The 18,439-nt window shown below is 41.2% G+C and overlaps 1 protein-coding gene across 2 annotated transcripts in view; it reads left to right on the top strand.

Annotated features, from left to right (window-relative positions):
* The window catches only part of SNX4 (sorting nexin 4), a 79,034-nt gene that overhangs the window by 50,417 nt on the left and 10,178 nt on the right, over positions 1-18,439 (top strand). For both annotated transcript variants that reach the window (XM_003894040.4, XM_003894041.4), the window contains 3 exons: positions 5,095-5,160; positions 13,829-13,918; positions 17,209-17,308. In XM_003894040.4, coding sequence (XP_003894089.1) covers positions 5,095-5,160; positions 13,829-13,918; positions 17,209-17,308 — 256 coding nt within the window. The remainder of the gene's footprint in view (positions 1-5,094; positions 5,161-13,828; positions 13,919-17,208; positions 17,309-18,439) is intronic.

Below are 18,439 nucleotides of genomic sequence, written 5' to 3'. Positions count from 1 at the left end.
CTGGGTGTGGTGGCCTGTAATCCCAGCACTTTGGGAGGCCAAGGAAGGAGGATCGCTTGAGGCCAGGAGTTCAAGACAAGCCTTGGCAACATAGCAAGACCCCATCTCTACAAAAATAACTAAAAAATTAGGTGTGGTGGCACATGCCTGTAGTCCTAGCTACTTGGGAGGCTAAGGTGGGAGGAACAGTTGAGCCCAGGAGTTCGAGGTTATAGCAAGCTGTGATCACACCACTGCACTCCAGCCCAGGTGACAGAGCAACACCCTGTGTCTCTAAAAAATAAAAACAAAAATAAATAAATAAAAACATTTTATGAAAACTGAGCCAGAAAGACCAGAGGTGGTTGAGGTAATTTAATCAAGACCCAAACTAGAGCAGTTGCCAGTGAAGAATGAAGAGGCCTAAATGATAGACTTACCAATGGATTTTTTCAGTCATTCAGCGCACAGTAACTGAGCTTCTGTTACCATGGTAGGTGCTAAGAATACCAAGATTTAATTTAGGGCAGCTGAGTGCCTAGGAGGATTGTGATAGAGAATGTAGGTGGAATGGTGGGTTTGAGGGATGAGTTTGAGGGTTCTCTTGTGGATAAATTGCATTCTAAAGATTTTTATTAAGCAGTTAGAAATTTGGATCAGGAATTTAAGAAGCTAGTGAGAATATGAGTTATATATACAAAGTGTCCTTACAGAGTGATTTTTTTTAAACATAGGGTTAGTTGATAATATTAGAGGGTTAGAGCAAGTCTACAGGAGACTCAAGGGCCAAGCCTTAGGGAATATCTGTGTTCAGGGATCAGGCAAGAAATTGATGAGGAACCTGGAGTATGCAAAGTCAAGCAAGTGAAGGGAACACTGCAGTAAGGCTTGGAGTTACACTATAGAGAAATTGAATTTAGTCCAGGCATGGTGGCTCACGCCTATAATCCCAGCACTTTGAGAGGTTGAGGCGGGCAGATCACTTGAGGTCACGAGTTCAAGACCAGCCTGGCCAACATGGTGTTACCTCATCTCTACTAAAAATACAAAAATGTAGCCAGGCGTGTTGGTGTGCCTGTAATCCCAGCTACTTGGGAGGCTGAGGCAGGAGAATCGCCTGAACTGGGATGCAGAGGTTGCAGTGAGCCAAGATTGTGCCGCTGCACTCCAGCCTGGGTGACAGAGCAAGACTCCATCTCAAAAAAAAAAAAAAAAAAAAAAAATTGAGTTTAGATGAGAAGGGGGAGAATGGGTAAGTACATCTTTGGTGTTAATTTGGAAAGCAGTTTAAGTGGTATGATGTTATGTCCTAGTGATCCTAGGAATAAGAGGAAAGGATTAAGGAAGGAAAGACAGCAAGTTATTGATTAGTCTTTTAAGAAAGTCCCTACCCATGGATGTGAAGATGGCAACAGTAGACACCGGGAACTGCTAGAGCGGGGAGGGAGGGTGGGAGGGGACAAGGGCTGAGAAACTAACTACTGGGCACTGTGCTCACTGTGTGGGTGATGGGCTCATTTGTATCTGAAATCTCATTTGTATCTGAAATCCAGTGTACACATGTAACAAACCTGCACATGTACTCCCTGAGTCTAAAATAAAAGTTGAAATTATTTTTTTAAAAAGTCCCTGAGGAGAAAGCTGAACTGTGGTTATTTTTGAAGGGGAGTAGGACTTTTTTGAGGGGAGGCTGAGCCTGGGGCTGGGGAGGGATGGTGGACAGGGGAGGGATAGGAGCGTGGACGAGGGAGAAGGTAGGGAAAGCACAGAGCTGTCTTAAAGCAGGGGAGAGTTGAGTTGTAGAAGGCACCATGAAGTGGGTGTCTTTTTTGAGAACAAGTTTGTGTAATTGTGTGGTTGTGGGGATTGAGGGGAATGACATTGGGCAGTCTGTCTCAAACAGTGCAGAGAATTCTCTTTTGCGGGGGTTGGAGAGAGGGGTGCCGATAATACTTAAACTTGTCCTACTGCAAAACCTCCTTTCCCTCCCTTCGTCAATTCACAGGGCATTGGCCACAAGCAGCTGTACCAAGTGCAGGAACTCTCTGAAGTCTTGAGTTTTATCAATTCGTGCAAAATCTACATTGTATGGATACTTTAATATTTATTTTTAAAAGTTTATTTTCCCCCAGTAATGTTTAAGTAAAATTTATTCTTCAGAAAGAGTGTGCCATGTCTATTATGTGGCTTCTAATATCCCTGATGAAAACATCCCAGCCTGAGAAGCACTGATGAAGGCATCACTTAGGAATGTGGAAAGGATTGCTGAGCAGCGCCAGTTTGTGGGAGATGGTTTTTATCTTTTCAGTGTTGCTGACCTATAAGAGTAATGAAAAAATTCAAAAGTTGGGGGCCACATAATCGGAAAAAACCTTAATTTGTTCTTTGGTTCTTTGGAGAGAGGAAGAAATACAAAGCTGGTTTTATCAGCTTTTTTTCTTAACTGAAATTTTTTCAAGATATTCCTTAAGTAATTTTTGTAAAATTATGGCAGTTGGAGGTTGGAGTGAGAGAATGGACTGAGAAAAAAGACTGATCTGTGAGTGGAAAAGAACTGACATGAAGCGACAGATGTTATGTAAGTGAGAAATGAGCAGGAATTAGCCTTTCAGAGAAGAAACGCGGAAGATTTTGTAGTATGATCATGGTGCTGCTGCTGTTAGGTTTGTTTTGTTTGTTTGTTCATTTAAGTAGAGGAGTTTATTTTGTGCTCTTACATCCCTAGGCCTTTTGCAGCCTCCTTCCCCTATTAATAGCCCCTGACCCAATTTAGGATAAGCCTAAAAAAGGGCTATTCCCTATAGGGGCTTACAGTACTAGTTTCATGTTCAGACAGGAACTTTCAGATCCACCTGTGCAGAAATGGACTAAATACATAGGTGGGGTTCACTCTGCAAAAGACTTAGAGAAGAGGGGGAAAGAATTTTAAGTACCAATAACTATGCATTTAAAAGCTGATGAAAGCAGTCAGGAGCTAATAGCCTAAAAATGTTGTGTTCTGTTAATTGAACATTTTAAAATATTCATCTTAATTCGTAGGTTGTGAATCCATATGGAAGCAACCAAAAGTAACTGTCTCTCCCAGATTTAGTGTTACAGTTCCTTTCAAGAGATTCCAGGAAAATATACAAATTTCTTTCAAAAAGCCATGTGCAAAGGTACACCAACTTGTTATGTACCTCAAAGCTCAAAGACACAAAGATGTACTTGTGTTTAATGATTCTATACTTTAATTTTTTAATTTTTAGTTATATGCATGGTAAGTGGGTGAAAAGCTCTTTTTTTTTTTTTTTTGAGACAGAGCTTTGCTCTTGTTGCCCAGGCTGGAGTGCAATGGTGCGATCTCGGCTCACCACAACCTCTGCCTCCCGGGTTCAAACGATTCTCCCGCCTCAGCCTCTCGAGTAGCTGGGATTACAGGCATGCAACACCATGCCCGGCTAATTTTGTATTTTTAGTAGAGATGGGGTTTCTCCATGTTGGTCAGGCTGGTCTCGAACTCCCGACCTCAGGTGATCCGCCCTCTTTGGCCTCCCAGAGTGCTGGGATTATAGGCGTGAGCCACTGTGCCCAGCTGAAAAGCTCTTTTGACTGAGACAACAAAAAAAGTTAAGTGCTTTAAGTTGGGACTGGTAGATAGAGGACTCTGTTGGAGGTTGATTCTAGGCTCAGCTCTGTCTCTGATCAGCTGCCTGACTTTGAGTAAACTGTGTTAGGTTTCTGGGCCTGAGTGTCTATTCTTAATTGTTGGGGTAGATGAGGACAGTGATTTTCAAACCTTTTTTTAGCGTGGAACTCTTGTTTAAACAAAGTTTCATACAGAAATATAAACAAATAGAACCTATTTCCACAGACCTGTTTGGGGCTAGAGATTTTATCCTTGATGAACACCAGACTGGGTTACTAAATTTAGCTCTAAACTTTTCTTTTTGTTGTAATTAATAATATTTTTCATTCCTGTCCAAAATCTTGACTCTTAGGCCTTCTTGGAGTCTTTTCCTTTTTTTTATTTAATGGGGCTATAAAATACTAGAGCAACCTTGGTGGTTTTTTAGTTGGAGTTCTAGATCCAAGAGGTGAGGGTGGACTTGAGGTTGTCTGAAGTCTCTGAAATTGTGTACAAAATTTTGTGTGTGTGTGTGTGTGTTTTTAACTTTTTAGGGAAAAGATACATAGTTTTCATCTATACTAAGAGTATATGTAATACTATTTTATTTTTTATGATATGTTGGAATTGAAGATGTTTATTATACATTCTTTAAATAGCAGAAAAATTGGAAACAACCTGTATAGCCAGGAAAATGGTTAAAAAGATTGTGAGTTGCCATTTAAAGTGATGTTTAGAACAAATTATTTTAATAGTATGGGAAAATACTATTTAAAAAAAGCATGATACAAACTCACATACACCATTTGATCTCAGCCACTTTACACAAATAAAAAGACTGGAAGGAGGTATATCAAAGTATGTTATCTCTTGGCATTTGGGATTATAGATTTATTTTCCCAGTTTACTATAATAAGCATATATAACTTCCATAAAAAGATTTTTAATGTAAAGCATTTCACAGAAATGACAACAAAATTATCTGTGGCTCTAGTAGCTTTCTTGTGTAATATGATTATTATTATTAAAACTTTACTCTGCATCTACTGTTTCTATACAGTTGTCTTTTTCTGTTACCTACTAGAACAGTGGCGTGTAGTCAGGTGTGTTCATCAGAGCTATACATGGAGTATTTAAAAATGTACATGTCTCACTCTATCCCCACAGCTTCTGATTAAGTAGATCAAGAGTAGGGCTAGCATCCATATTTTTTAAAAGCTTTACAAATGATTTAAGTCAGCCCCCTAACTGAGAATGTTACCTATAACCAGCAGTTGTTTTGTATGATACTTACCTTACACTTAGCAGCAAGCATCAGCCTTTGAAGCCTTCACTTACATTTAGTTGTTAAGGGGAAACAGCATATTTGAGTTATAGAAAACAAACCCAAATATGGGTACTATACATTATTTTAAAGCTAGCTAGACAAGAATCTTGAAAAGAGTCCATTTAATACTATTCCATATCTCTAATGCATGTTGCTTTTGGTTTTATCTTTTACTCCCTAGTGAATGGAGTGCCATAGAAAAAGAAATGGGTGATGGACTGCAGAGTGCTGGTCATCATATGGATGTGTAAGTACCTCCAGAACTTTTATGAAGCCCGAGGTGAAGTCCTGTAGTGAAGCGTTAGTGACTCTTCTATTCTTCTGTTTTTATGAAGTTTGCTGGCATTTATATTGTGCTCTATGTGTACATATCCGACTTAAATTTATCTCAGGAATGCAAAGTTAAACATTTGAAAATCAGTCTAATTTATATTTTAACAGAATGAAGATGAAAACATTGAAGGTATGTTCATTTCAATAAATGTAGAAAAAGCATTTGACGAATTTTAACACCCATTTACAGTAAAAAGTCTCATCAACTAGGAATAAAAGGGAATTTTCTCAGTCTAAAATTTATAGCCAATATTGTACTTAATAGTGAAATATTGAGGCTTTCTCCTAAGGTCAAGAAAAAGGCAAGGTTGTTTGCTCTCCCCGCTTTTAGTAAACATTGTACTGGAGGCCCTGCTCAGTATAGTGAGACAAGAAAATTAAATTAAATAAGAGGCCTAAATATTAGGAAGAAGCAAAACTATATTTTCAGTAGACAAGGTCTTTTACTCAGAAAACCATAAACAATCAACCAAAAACATTGTAGAACTAACAACTGATTTTTTTTTTTTAAGAGACTGGGTCTCATTCTGCTGCCCAGGCTAGAGTGCATTGGTACAGTCACTGCTCACTGCAGCTTCAGCCTTCTGGGCTCAAGCACGCCTCCCACCTCAGCCTCCCAAGTAGCTAGGACTGCAGGTGCATGCCACCACGCCTGGCGAATTATTTTTATTTTTTTGTAGAGACAGAGTGTTGCTATGTTGCCCAGGTTGATCTTGGACTCCTGGCCTTAAGCAGTCCTCCTGCCTTGGCCTCCCAAAGTGCTGGGATTACAGGCATGAGCTGCTGTTCCCAGATTGAATTAAAAAAATTTTTTTTTCTTTTTTTAGAGATGGGGTCTTGCTGTGTTTCCCAGGCTGGTCTCAGACTTCTGGCCTCAGGGGATTCTCCCATCTCAACCTCCCAAAGTGCTGGGATTAGCGGCGGGAGCCACCACACCTGGCCAACAACTGAATTAATTTTATTTTTTCCAGGTTCTATTATGGGTTCAGGGGGTACACATGCAGGTTTGTAAATTGCCTGACGTGGGGGTTTGGTGTACAGATCATTTCATTACCCAGTAAGCTTAGTACCTGAGAGGTGGTTTTTCGAATCTCACCCTCCTCCTAACCTCCACCCTTAAGTAGGCATTGGTATCTGTTGTTCTCTTCTTTATATCCACGTGTACTGAATGTTTAGCTCCCACTTATAAGTGAGAATATGTGATACTTGGTTTTTTGTTCCTGTGTTAATTCACTTAGGATAATGGCCTCCAGCTGCGTGCATGTTGCTGCATCCATATTGCTGCATCTATTCTTTTATTTGGCTATGTAGTATTCCATGGTATACTTGTACCACAGTTTCTTTATCCAGTCCACCGTTCATGGCATTTAGGTTGATTCCATGTCTTTACTATTGTGAATACTGTGGCAATGAACATAGGCATGCATGTATCCTTATGGTAGAATAATTTATATTTTGGGGGATATAGACCCAGTACTGGGAGATTGCTGGGTTGAATGGTACTTCTACTTTAAGTTCTTTGAGAAATCTCTAGACTGCTTTTCACAGTGGCTGAACTAATTTACTTTCCCACCAGCAGTGTATAAGTGTTCCTCTTTCTCTGCAACCTTGCCAGCTTATTATCTTTTGACCTTTTAGTAATAACCATTCTGGCCAGGTGCAGTGGCTCACGCCTGTAATCCCAGCACTTTAGAAGGCTGAGGTGGGCAGATCTCTTGAGCCTAAGAGTTCAAGACCAACCTGGGAAACATAGCAAGAACATGTCTCTATTATTCAAGTTAAAAAAATAAATAATAATAACCATTCTAGTGTGAGATGGTATCTCATTGTGGTTTTGATTTTCATTTCTTTAATGATTAATGATGTAGAGTTTTTTTTATATGTTTGTTGGCGCACATGTATGTCTTCTGTTGAGAAGTATCTGTTCATGTCCTTCCCCCACTCCTTTATTTTTATTTTTGTTTTTATTTTTTCTGAGACGGAGTCTCACTCTGTCACTCAGGCTGAAGTGCAGTGGCGCAATCTCGGCTCACTGCAATGTCTGCCTCCCAGGTTCAAGCAATTCTCCTGACTCAGTCGTGAGTAGCTGGGATTACAGGCACCCATCACCACGCCCGGCTAATTTTTGTATTTTTAGTAGAGACAAGGTTTTGCCATGTTGGCCAGAGTGGTCTCAAACTCCTGGGTTCGAATGATCTGCCCAACTCGGCCTCCCAAAGTGCTCAGATTATAGGGGTGAGCCACCGTACCTGCCCCCCCCCTTTTTTTTTTTTGGAGACAGTCTCACTCTGTCACCCAGGCTGGAGTGCAATGGCACCATCTTGGCTCCCTGCAACCTCCACCTCTCAGGTTCAAGCAGTTTTTCTGCCTCAGCCTCCTGAGTTGCTGGGACTACAGGCACGTACCACCACGCCCAACTAATTTTTGTGTTTTTAGTAGAGACGAGGATTCACCATATTGGCCAGGCTGGTCTTGAACTCCTGACCTCATGATCCGCCCGCCTCAGCCTCCCAAAGTGCTGGGATTATAGACGTGAGCCACCGCGTCTGGCGTTTTTTCTTTTTTTTTTTTTTAACAGTCTTGCTCTTTCGCCCAGGCTGGAGTACAGTGGTGCTATCGGCTTACTGCAGTCTCCTCCTCCCAGGTTCAAGCGATTCTCCTGCCTCAACCTCCACAAGCGTGGGATTACAGGCATGAGCCACCGTGCCTGGCCTCTTTGCCCATTTTTAAATTGAGTTGTTTTTTGCCTATTAATTTGTTTAAGTTCTTTATAGATTCTGGATATTAAACCTTTGTCAGATAACATAGTTTGGGAATATCTACTCCCATTCCGTAAGTTATCTGTATACTCTGTTGATAGTTTCTTTTGCTGTGCAGAAGCTCTTTAGTTTAATTAGGTCCCAACTATCAATTTTTGTTTTTGTTACAATTGCTTTTGGAGTCTTCATCATTAAATCTTTGCCATAGCCTATGTCCCAAATGGTATTTACTAGGTTTTCCTTTTCTTTCTTTTTTTTTTTAATAGTTTCAGATTTTACATTTAAGTCTTTAGTCTATCTTGAGTTGGTTTTTGTATATGATAACAGGAAGGGGTCCAGTTTAATCTACATATGGCAAACCAACAACTGAATTTAATCAGGATGCAGGATACAAGTTTAATATTTTAAAATCTATTTTTATATAATAGCAACAACAATTTGAAAATAAAAAATTAAAACAATGCTATTTATGATAAATAACATCAAAACACAAAACTTAGGTATTAATTTAATGAAAGATACAAAAGACCTCTACACTGAAAACTATATAAAACATTGCTGAGAGAAATTAAAACCTAAATAAATGGAAAGATAAACTATGTTCATGGATTGGAAGACATTGGTAAGATGTTCTCCCAAATTGCTAATTCTAAAGTTTACATGGACCGGGCACAATGGCTCATGCTTATAATCTCGGCTCTTTGGGAGGCCGAGACAGGTGGATCACTTGAGGTCAGGAGTTTGAGACCAGGCTGGCCAACACAGCGAAACCATGTCTCTACTAAAAACACAAAATTAGCCAGGCATGGTGGTGCATTCCTATAGTTCCAGCCACTTGGGAGGCTGAGGCAGGAGAATCGCTTGAACCTGGGAGGCAGAGGTTGCAGTGAGCCGAGACCACACCACTGCACTCCAGCCTAGGTGACAGAGTGAGATTTCATCTCAAAAAAATAAAATAAAAAATAAAAGTTTATATGGACGTTTAAAGAACCTAGAATACCTACAACAATCTTGACAAAGAACAAAGCTGGAATATATTACTTTCAAGATTTACTAGGCCAGGCATGGTGGCTCATGCCACTTTGGGAGGCCGAAGTGGGTGAATCACCTGAGGCCAGGAGTTTGAGACCAGCCTGGCCAACATGGTGAAACCCATCTCTACTAAAAATACAAAATAAATTAGACAGGCATGGTGGTGGGCGCTTGTAATCCCAGCTACTCTGGAGACTAAGGCAGGAGAACCACTTGAACTCAGGAGGCGGAGGCTACAGTGAGTTGAGATCCCACCTTGTACTCCAACCTGGGTGACAAGAGTGAAACTCTGTCCCCCCCGCAAAAAAAAAAAAAAAAAAAAAAAAAAAAAGATTTACTATAAAGCTAAGTTGTAAAGATAGTGAGTTATTGGCATAAAGTTGAACAGATTGACCAGGTACAGTGGCTCATGCTGTGATCCCAGCTCTTTGCAGGCAAACGCGAGTAGATCCCTTGAGTCCAGGAGTTTGAGATCAGCCTGGGCAACATGGCAAAACCCTGTCTCTACAAAAAACTGCAAAAATTAGGCCGGGTGTGGTGGCTCAAGCCTGTAATTCTAGCACTTTGGGAGGCCAAGGTGGGTGGATTATGTGAGGTCAGGAGTTCAAGACCAGCCTGGCCAACATGGCGAATCCCTGACTGACTCTACTAAAAATATAAATATTAGCCAGGCATGGTGGCATGCACCTGTAGTCCCAGCTACTCAGGAAGCTGAGGCAGGAGAATTACTTCAACCCAAGGAGGCAGAGGTTGCAGTGAGCTGAAGATTGTACCACTGCACTCTAGCCTCGGTGACAGAGCAAGACTCCATCTCAAAAAAACCAAAACTACAAAAATTAGCTGGGAGTGGTGGCGTGCACCTGGAGTCCCAGCTACTTGGGACGCTGAAGAGGGATGATCACTTGAGTCCAGGAAGTCAAGGCTGCAGTTGAGTCATGATCCTGCCACTGCACTTTAACCTGGGTGAGAGAGACTGTGTCTCAAAAAAAAAAAAAAGAAAGAAGAATGGCCGGGCGCGGTGGCTCACACCTGTAATCCCAGCACTTTGGGAGGCCGAGGCTGGTGGATCACAAGGTCAGGAGATCGAGACCATCCTGGCTAACATGGTGAAACCCTGTCTCTACTAAAAATACAAAAAATTAGCCGGGTGTGGTGGCAGGCAAGTAGTGCCAGCTACTTGCGAGACTGATGCAGGAGAATGGCGTGAACCCGGGAGGCGGAGCTTGCAGTGAACCAAGATTGCACCACTGTACTCCAGCCTGGGCGACAGAACGAGACTCCGTCAAGAAAGAGAGAGAGAGAGAGAGAGACAGAGACAGAGACAGAGACAGAGAGAGAGAGGGTCAATGGAACAGAATTCTGTAAGAAATAGATTCACACTTCTATGTTCATTTAGGGAAGGAGGGAGGGAGGGTCAATGGAACAGAATTCTGTACAGAAATAGACTCATACTTCTATAGTTCATTTAAACAAATGGTGTTGGAATAACTGGATATCTACATGGAAAAAAAAAAAAACTTTGAGCCTTATCTTACACTTGACACAAAACTAATTCAATTTGGATCATACACATAATTGTAAAAGGTAAAATTACAGCTTTTAGTGGAAAACATTGCTAAAAAGGATATGAAAAGAAAAAATTACTTTAAATGGCAAATTGGTCTTCATCAAATTTAAAATTTTTGTTTAAATTTTTGATGAAGACCAATTTACCACTTGATACCATTGAGGGAGCAAGACATGGGGAGTTAAATGGGGTACAGAGTTTCAGTTGCAGAAGATGAGAAAATTATGGAGGTGGGTGGTGGTAATGATTATGCAACACTAAATACCACTGAGTTGTACACATAAAAATTATTAACAAGGTAAATTTTATGTATGTTTTACTATTTTTTTTCAATTTTAATATAAATTGATACAGGGTCTCACTGTGTTACCTAGGCTGGTCTCAAACTCCTGGGCTCAAGTAATCCACCTGCCTTAGCCTCTCAAAGTGCTGGGATTACAAGCATGAGCCACCCCTCCTGGCCTTTACTATTTTTTAAAAAGTGACACTATTAAGACAGTGAAGAAGCAAGTACAGAAGCAAACATTTCTAACCATAGTATAGAAAGAACTCCTGTGACTCAAAAAGACAAAAAATAGATCGTAAATTCTCACCAAAAAAATAATGCTAAGTATGTCAGGTGATGGATATGTTAATTAGCTTGATTTAATCATTTCATAATGTATACATATGTCAAAACGTCATATTGTACACTGTAAATACATACAAGTTTTAAATTATACCTTAAAGCTGGGAGAGAAAAAAGAAAAAATGTGTTTATGTAAATATTACTTTCTTTTAGGCCGTGTTCCAGACCAACTAGCTATTTTTTTCAACTATTTTGTTTAACCTTAAGTCTTCCTGCGGTCTCTTGATTTGGCATTTCAGTGTTTGCCAGAATTTAGGATTATGCCTTCAGTTGATTTATTAAAGTGTTAAATAAAATTCTCAGTACTGAGATCTAAAAATCTTTATCATTTATACTTCCCCACCCTAGGATATTCCAGTTTCTGCCTACGCTGTGTTTCCTATCTTCAGGCCACCAGCCCGGTGCTCCTTTTTGTTTTCTTCACATTAACTCTTCCAGAATCATAGACTTAGGAACTAAAGGCAGGTTTTCCTACTCTTAACAGTGATTCTCAAGACTTTTTTTCAGTCACATGTAAGAAATTCTTCACTCTCATAGCTGTAAGTTTGTAATTACAGAATGTATATGTTCACTGTTTTTATAAATCCTATAAGCACATTGCTTTTCAAATGAACCTTAGCATGGTTTTATTTTGTCTTACAACTTCAATAAACTTGATGAGGCAGGCCTAGAGATATAAAGTATGTCCGTGTGAAGGAACCAGAATTAATTTGAAAGAAAGATACCTGTTGTATCACACAGAAGTCGTACATACACGTAGCCCCTGTCCTTATGGAATTTACAGTGCTATCGGAGAAATAAAATCAACACATGAGGCGGACTCGAGGTGCACTGCCTGTGAGTTAGTCCTGCTCCTCAAGGAGCAGTGCTCTTCAATAAAAGGTTTCCACCTGACACCACCGGCTCACCCTTGAATTCTTTCCTGGGCAAAGCCAATAACCCTCCTGGGCTAACCTCCAATTTTGGGGCTCACTTGTCCTGCATTATCTAGATCTGGTAATTCCTTATCTAATGTCAATCTAAAAGGAACAGTGGAATGTTGTTTGTAATTAAATGTATCTGATAAACTGCAGCTTGCTATGTATTTCATATAATTTTATATTAAATTACAATACCTTGTATCAGCTATGATTTATTCTCTTTTTGTTTGTTTTGTTTTGAGACAGATTCTCACTCTGTCACCCCAGCTTGAGTACAATGGCACATTCACAGCTCACTGCAGCCTCGGACCTCCTAGGCTCAGGCAGACCTCCCATATTAGCCTCCCAAGTACCTGGGACTACAGGCATGCACTACCACATCCGGCTAATTTTTGTATTTTTTGTAGAGACAGGGTCTTGCCATGTTGCCCAGGCTGGTCTTAAACTCCTGGGCTTTAGTGTACAATCTCCAACTACAGCTTTTCCATCTACCCTGGCTTTAGTACCGAGTTTTCTTTTGTCACTAGATTTGTTGCACTCAACCTATCAATTGGCACATTGTAGATGTTCAACAAATAGATAATTCAAATAAAAGAATAACTTTTTAAAAAACCAACACATGAGATATGACTTTGGTAAAATTTAAGTTCCACATTGTTGATAAGGGAACGGAAGTAGAATGATGACTAAAGACTAAAGCAATCTGGGAAAATTTCCTAGAGGTGTTGAGACATGTGCTTGTGTGGTTTGGAGAAGCAATGTGGGAGCCATCATATTCTGTACAAATGAAGACTCGTGCGGGAATGAAACTGGTATGACATTGAGGGAGTCTCCCAATCAAAGCAGAGGTTGCTATTAAGAATTAGAATAAAATGAGCTTCTAAAATTTTCTGTAATCTTTATTTACTCTACTTTTTCTTTGTAGCTTCTTGGCATCATTATAAATAAATAGTTGCAACCAAGAACATAGGTATACCAGTATACCAATTATACCAACTCTTATTCTTTCTGCAGATTTTGTAGCCCTTTTATTTATGTCTTTGAACAAAAGATATTACAGTCTTTACAAGCTTCTTAAGCTGCCTATGAAAAGGATCATTTTTTGTTTGGTTTTTATTTCTAAGTCATTGCTGACCAAAACATTTTGGTAAAATTCAATAAAATCATCATGGGTAATTACACATTGCTACCAGTGATTCTGAATGCTAATTCTCACTGTCTGTACTTACAACATCACTGATGGGTAGCAAATTGTCTGTGGGCCACACCTAGAATTGCTGTTTTTTGTTTGTTTGTTTGTTTGTTTGTTTTTGAAATGGAGTCTTGCTGTGTTGCCCAGGTTGGAGTGCAGTGGTGTGATCTTGGCTCACTGCAACCTCCTCCTCCCGGGTTCAAGAGATTCTCCTGCCTCAGCTTCCCAAGTAGCTGGGATTACAGGTGTCTGCCCCCATTTCTGGCTAATTTTTGTATTTTTAGTAGAGACAGGGTTTCACCACGTTGGCCAGGCTGGTCTCAAACTCCTGACCTCAAGTGATGTGCCCATCTTGGCCTCCCAAAGTGCTGGGATTACAGTTGTGAGCCACTGTGCCCAGCCTAATTGCACTTCTTTAGAACCCTAATACTTTGCGTTCCAATGAAAATAACTCTATTTTTGCCATTTTTTTTTTTTTAAACAGGTATGCATCTTCTATTGATGATATTTTGGAAGATGAAGAACATTATGCAGATCAGTTAAAAGAGTATCTTTTTTATGCAGAAGCATTGCGGTAAGTTTAATAAAAGTTCCAGGTGCAGCCATGGGGTTGTTCACCACTCTCATATGCCACTGTAATGTACAGATAGTAAAGTGTTTTTTAAATGAATGCATTCCCTGACATAATGAGTGAAGTCTCATTGTATTTCTCTGTGTTGCAGAGTGCTAGGCATAAACATGTAAGACGAGGCCTGCCCTCGAAGCATCATTTTGATAAAACCTGCCAGCCTCAGGCATCAAGTGTGTCTGTATGTTGTTGTTTCCACTTTTTCCAGTTTGAAGATTGGAAGCAAAATACAGAGTGTGTGTAACAGTATCTGTTACTAGGTTGTATATTGCTATTTTTATTCCGTGTGTCTTATCAGTAGCTTGTATAACGTCCTTATGTAACAAGGACTTTCTTATCTGTTCTTGTGGTATCTTTTACAGAGCCAAAGGGAATTCTCTTTTAGGTAGTCCTATGTGACTAGGAAAAAGTTAATGTATTTTTTTCTGATCAATTTAGAAAAAGGAATTATTTTCCCAGAATAGGTGGCTTTTGGACAGTTATCCTGTCACTTTTTTTTTTTTTTTTTTTTTTGAGACAGAGTAGAGTTTGGCTGTGTCGCCCAGGCTGGAAGGCAGTGGTGTGATCTCGGCTCACTGCAGCCTCTGCCTCCCGGGTTCAAGCGATTCTCCTACCTCAGCCTCCCAAGTGTCTGGGATTACAGGCGCCCGCCAACACACTCGGCTAATTTTTGTATTTTTAGTAGAGACAGGGTTTCACCATGTTGGCCAGGCTGGTCTGAAACTCCTGACCTCAGGTAATCTGCCCGCCTTGGCCTCTCAAAGTGCTGGGATTACAGGCGTGAGCCACCGCTGTCCTGTCACTTTTAAAAGCAGTATAAGAATTCTGTTAGAAAAACAAAAGATCACTATTCCCTTACCTGTATGGTGACTGGTGTGAAATCATCTGCACATTGTTAGCTTGTTTTCCTTCCAGGGCTTTTGAGTAGTAGGAAGTCTCACCAATGTATTTTCAAGTCACCAAGCAAAAGAAAGTTGGCCGGGTGAGGTGGCTCCTGCCTGAATCCCAGCACTTTGGGAGGCTGAGGCAGATAGATTACCTGAGGCCAGGAGTTCGAGACCAGCCTAGCCAACATGGTGAAACACTATCTCTACTAAAATTACAAAAAAGTTAGCCAGGCATAGTGGTGGGTGCCGGTAATCCCAGCTACTGGAGAGGCTGAGGCTTGAACGGGGGAGGTGGAGGTTGCAGTGAGCTGAGATCACATCATTACACTCCAGCCTGGACGACAGAGCGAGACTGCATCTCAAAAAGAAAAAGAGAGAAAATTTCTGAGTACAGTGGAATTCTCTGCAGCTCTTAAAAATTATAAAAAGGATTGCCGGGCGCAGTGGCTCAAGCCTGTAATCCCAGCACTTTGGGAGGCTGAGGCGGGCGGATCACGAGGTCAGGAGATCGAGACCATCCTGGCTAACCCGGTGAAACCCCGTCTCTACTAAAAAATGCAAAAAAACTAGCTGGGCAAGGTGGTGGGTGCCTGTAGTCCCAGCTGCTCGGGAGGCTGAGGCAGGAGAATGGCGTGAACCCGGGAGGCGGAGCTTGCAGTGAGCCGAGATCCGGCCACTGCACTCCAGCCTGGGCGACAGAGCGAGACTCCGTCTCAAAAAATAAATAAATAAAAAAATTTTTAAAAAATTATAAAAAGGATTAAGGTATATTGACATGGAAAGATGGCCAGGATATATAGCCACGTGAGAAAAGATGTAGGAACCATTTGGGGTGTGTGGATATGGTATTTGTCAATGCCTAGCTAAATTCTGGAAGGTTATATACTATCTGGTAACACAGATTATATCTGGATAATGGGATTGGAGGAAAGAGTGTTCTTGAACTTTCTTTTTGTATTTTGTATTTTTAATTTTTTTGAGATGGCGTCTCACTCTGTTGCCCAGACTGGAGTGCAGTGGCACAATCTCTGCTAACTGCAACCTCTGCCTCCTGGGTACAAGTGATTCTCCTGCTTCAGCCTCCCAAGTAGCTGCAATTACAGGCATGCGCCACCACCCCCGGCTAATTTTTGTATTTTTAGTAGAGATGGGATTTTATCACATTGGTCAGGCTGGTCTCGAACTCCTGACCTCAGGTGATCTGCCCACCTCAGCCTCCCAAAGTGCTGGGATTATTGGCATGAGCCACCACGCCCAGCCTCTTTTTTTTTATTTTGTGCATTGCTGTATTAGAATCTTTTTACAGTGAACATGGATTACTTTTATGATCATAAAAACTATAAACATTTCTAGGCTGGGCGACATGGCTCACACATATAATCCTAGCACTTTGGGAAACTGAGGTGGATGGATTGCTTGAGCCCATGAGTTTGAGACCAGCCTGGGCAACATGGGCGAGACCCCATCTCTACAAAGCACAAATTAGCTGGGCGTGGTGGCACATGCCTTAGTCCTAGCTACTTAGGAGGCTGAGGTGGGAGGATTGCCTAAACCCAGGAGGCAGAGGTTGCTGTGAGCCAAGATTGCACCACTGCACTCCAGCCTGGGTGACAGAGTGAGACCTTGTCTCCAAAAAAAAAAAAAAAAAAAGCTAATAGACATTTTCTAAATCACAAAGAAGAAAACTTTGAGGTATTATTTTTTCTAAGAATACTCAGTTGCTATGTGAGATTACAGCATTAGTTCTTACATTACATTAAAAAATGTTTTATGTATGTGATAATGGCATGTTTATTGAAAGAAATGTTCCAAGTATCTAGAAAACAACTTTTTTTGTGTTAAGAATATATGACGTTTTTGGCGGGGTGCGGTGGCTCATGCCTGTAATCCCAGCACTTCGGGAGGCCGAATTGGGCAGGTCACATGAGGTCGGGAGTTTGAGACCAGCCTGACCAACATGGAGAAACCCCGTCTCTACTAAAAATACAAAATTAGCTGGGCATGGTGTTATATGCCTGTAATCCCAGCTACTTCAGAAGCTGAGGCAGGAAAATCATTTGAACCCGGGAGGCGGAGGTTGCAGTGAGCCAAGATCACGCCATTGCACTCCAGCCTGGGCAACAAGAGCAAAACTCTGTCTCCAAAAAAAAAAGAATATATGAAGTTTTTATGGTTAGATTTTGCTAGATTCCACTTTTAATGTTGGGCTACTGCATTTTAAACTTGAAAATTCTGGGCACATACATTCTGCCCTAGTGAGACATTGTGAATGGTTCTCCTCTACCCTTGAAAAAAATGTTTGACATGTTAAAGAAAAAGTTAAATGGCAGCACATTTTTTCATCTGTAGGGCTGTGTGCAGGAAACATGAACTTATGCAGTATGACTTGGAGATGGCTGCTCAGGACTTAGCGTCCAAGAAGCAGCAGTGTGAGGAACTGGCAACTGGGGTGAGTATTTTTCTTTTGGCCTCTGATGATATTGTAGCAACATGGAATGTTCCTCACAAGCACTCACTCTAAGTGAGTGACTCACTCCTGTGGAATCAGCTTCAGTTACAATACTCAGGACGGCTGCACCTTTTACAGGGGAATAATTTGTGAGTAACTTTATAATTATTTTGTTATTATCTTGATACAAAAAGATGTAAGCCATTTAAAACCATGTACTGTATAGAATTATAAGAAATTTTGCCAACATTTCTCTGCTGTAATCAGTATCATCTGGTTTCTTTTAAAAAAAAAAAAAGCCGGGCATGGTGGCTCACGCCTATAATCCCAGCACTATGGGAGGGCGAGGCGGGTAGATCATGAGGTTAGGAGATCAAGACCATCCTGGCTAACATGGTGAAACCCCATCTCTACTAAAAATACAAAAAATTAGCCGGGAGTGGTGGCGGGCACCTGTAGTCCCAGCTACTCGGGAGGCTGAGGCAGGAGAATGGCATGCACCTGGGAGGCGGAGCTTTCAGTGAGCTGAGATCGTGCCACTGCACTCCAGCCTGGGCAACAGAGCAAAACTCTGTCTCAAAAAATAAATACATAAATAAAATTTAAAAAAAAAAGGTTATTGGGCTGAGCACTGTGGCTCACACCTGTAATCCCAGCACTTTGGGAAGCCAAGGCTGATGGATCACCTGGGGTCAGGAGTTCGAGACTAGCCTGGCCAACATGGTGAAACCCAATCTCTACTAAAAATACAAAAATTAGCCAGGTGTGGTTGCTTACACCTCTAGTCCCAGCTACTCGGAAAGCTGAGGCAGAAGAATTGCTTGAACCGGGGAGGTGAAGGTTGCAGCTAGCCGAGGTCAGACTGTTGCACTCCAGCCTGGGTGACAGAGTGAGACTCCATCTCAAAAAAAATTGTTTTTATTTATTTTTATTTTTTGAGACAAGGTCTGGCTCTGTCGCCCAGGCTGGAGTGCAGTGGTGTGATCAGGGCTCATGGAAGCCTCAAACTCCTGGGGTCAAGCGATCCTCCTGCCTCAGCCTCTTGAGTAGCTGGGACCACAGGCATGTGCCGCCCTCCCCCCCGCCCCCCAGCCTGGCTGATTTTGTTTATAGTCTCATCGTGTTGACCAG

The sequence above is a fragment of the Papio anubis genome, chromosome 2 (genome assembly GCF_008728515.1).
Source record: "Papio anubis isolate 15944 chromosome 2, Panubis1.0, whole genome shotgun sequence".
NCBI lineage: Eukaryota > Metazoa > Chordata > Mammalia > Primates > Cercopithecidae > Papio > Papio anubis.
The sequence above is the reverse complement of the archived record's forward strand: the minus strand, read 5'-3'. Positions and strand labels throughout refer to the sequence as shown.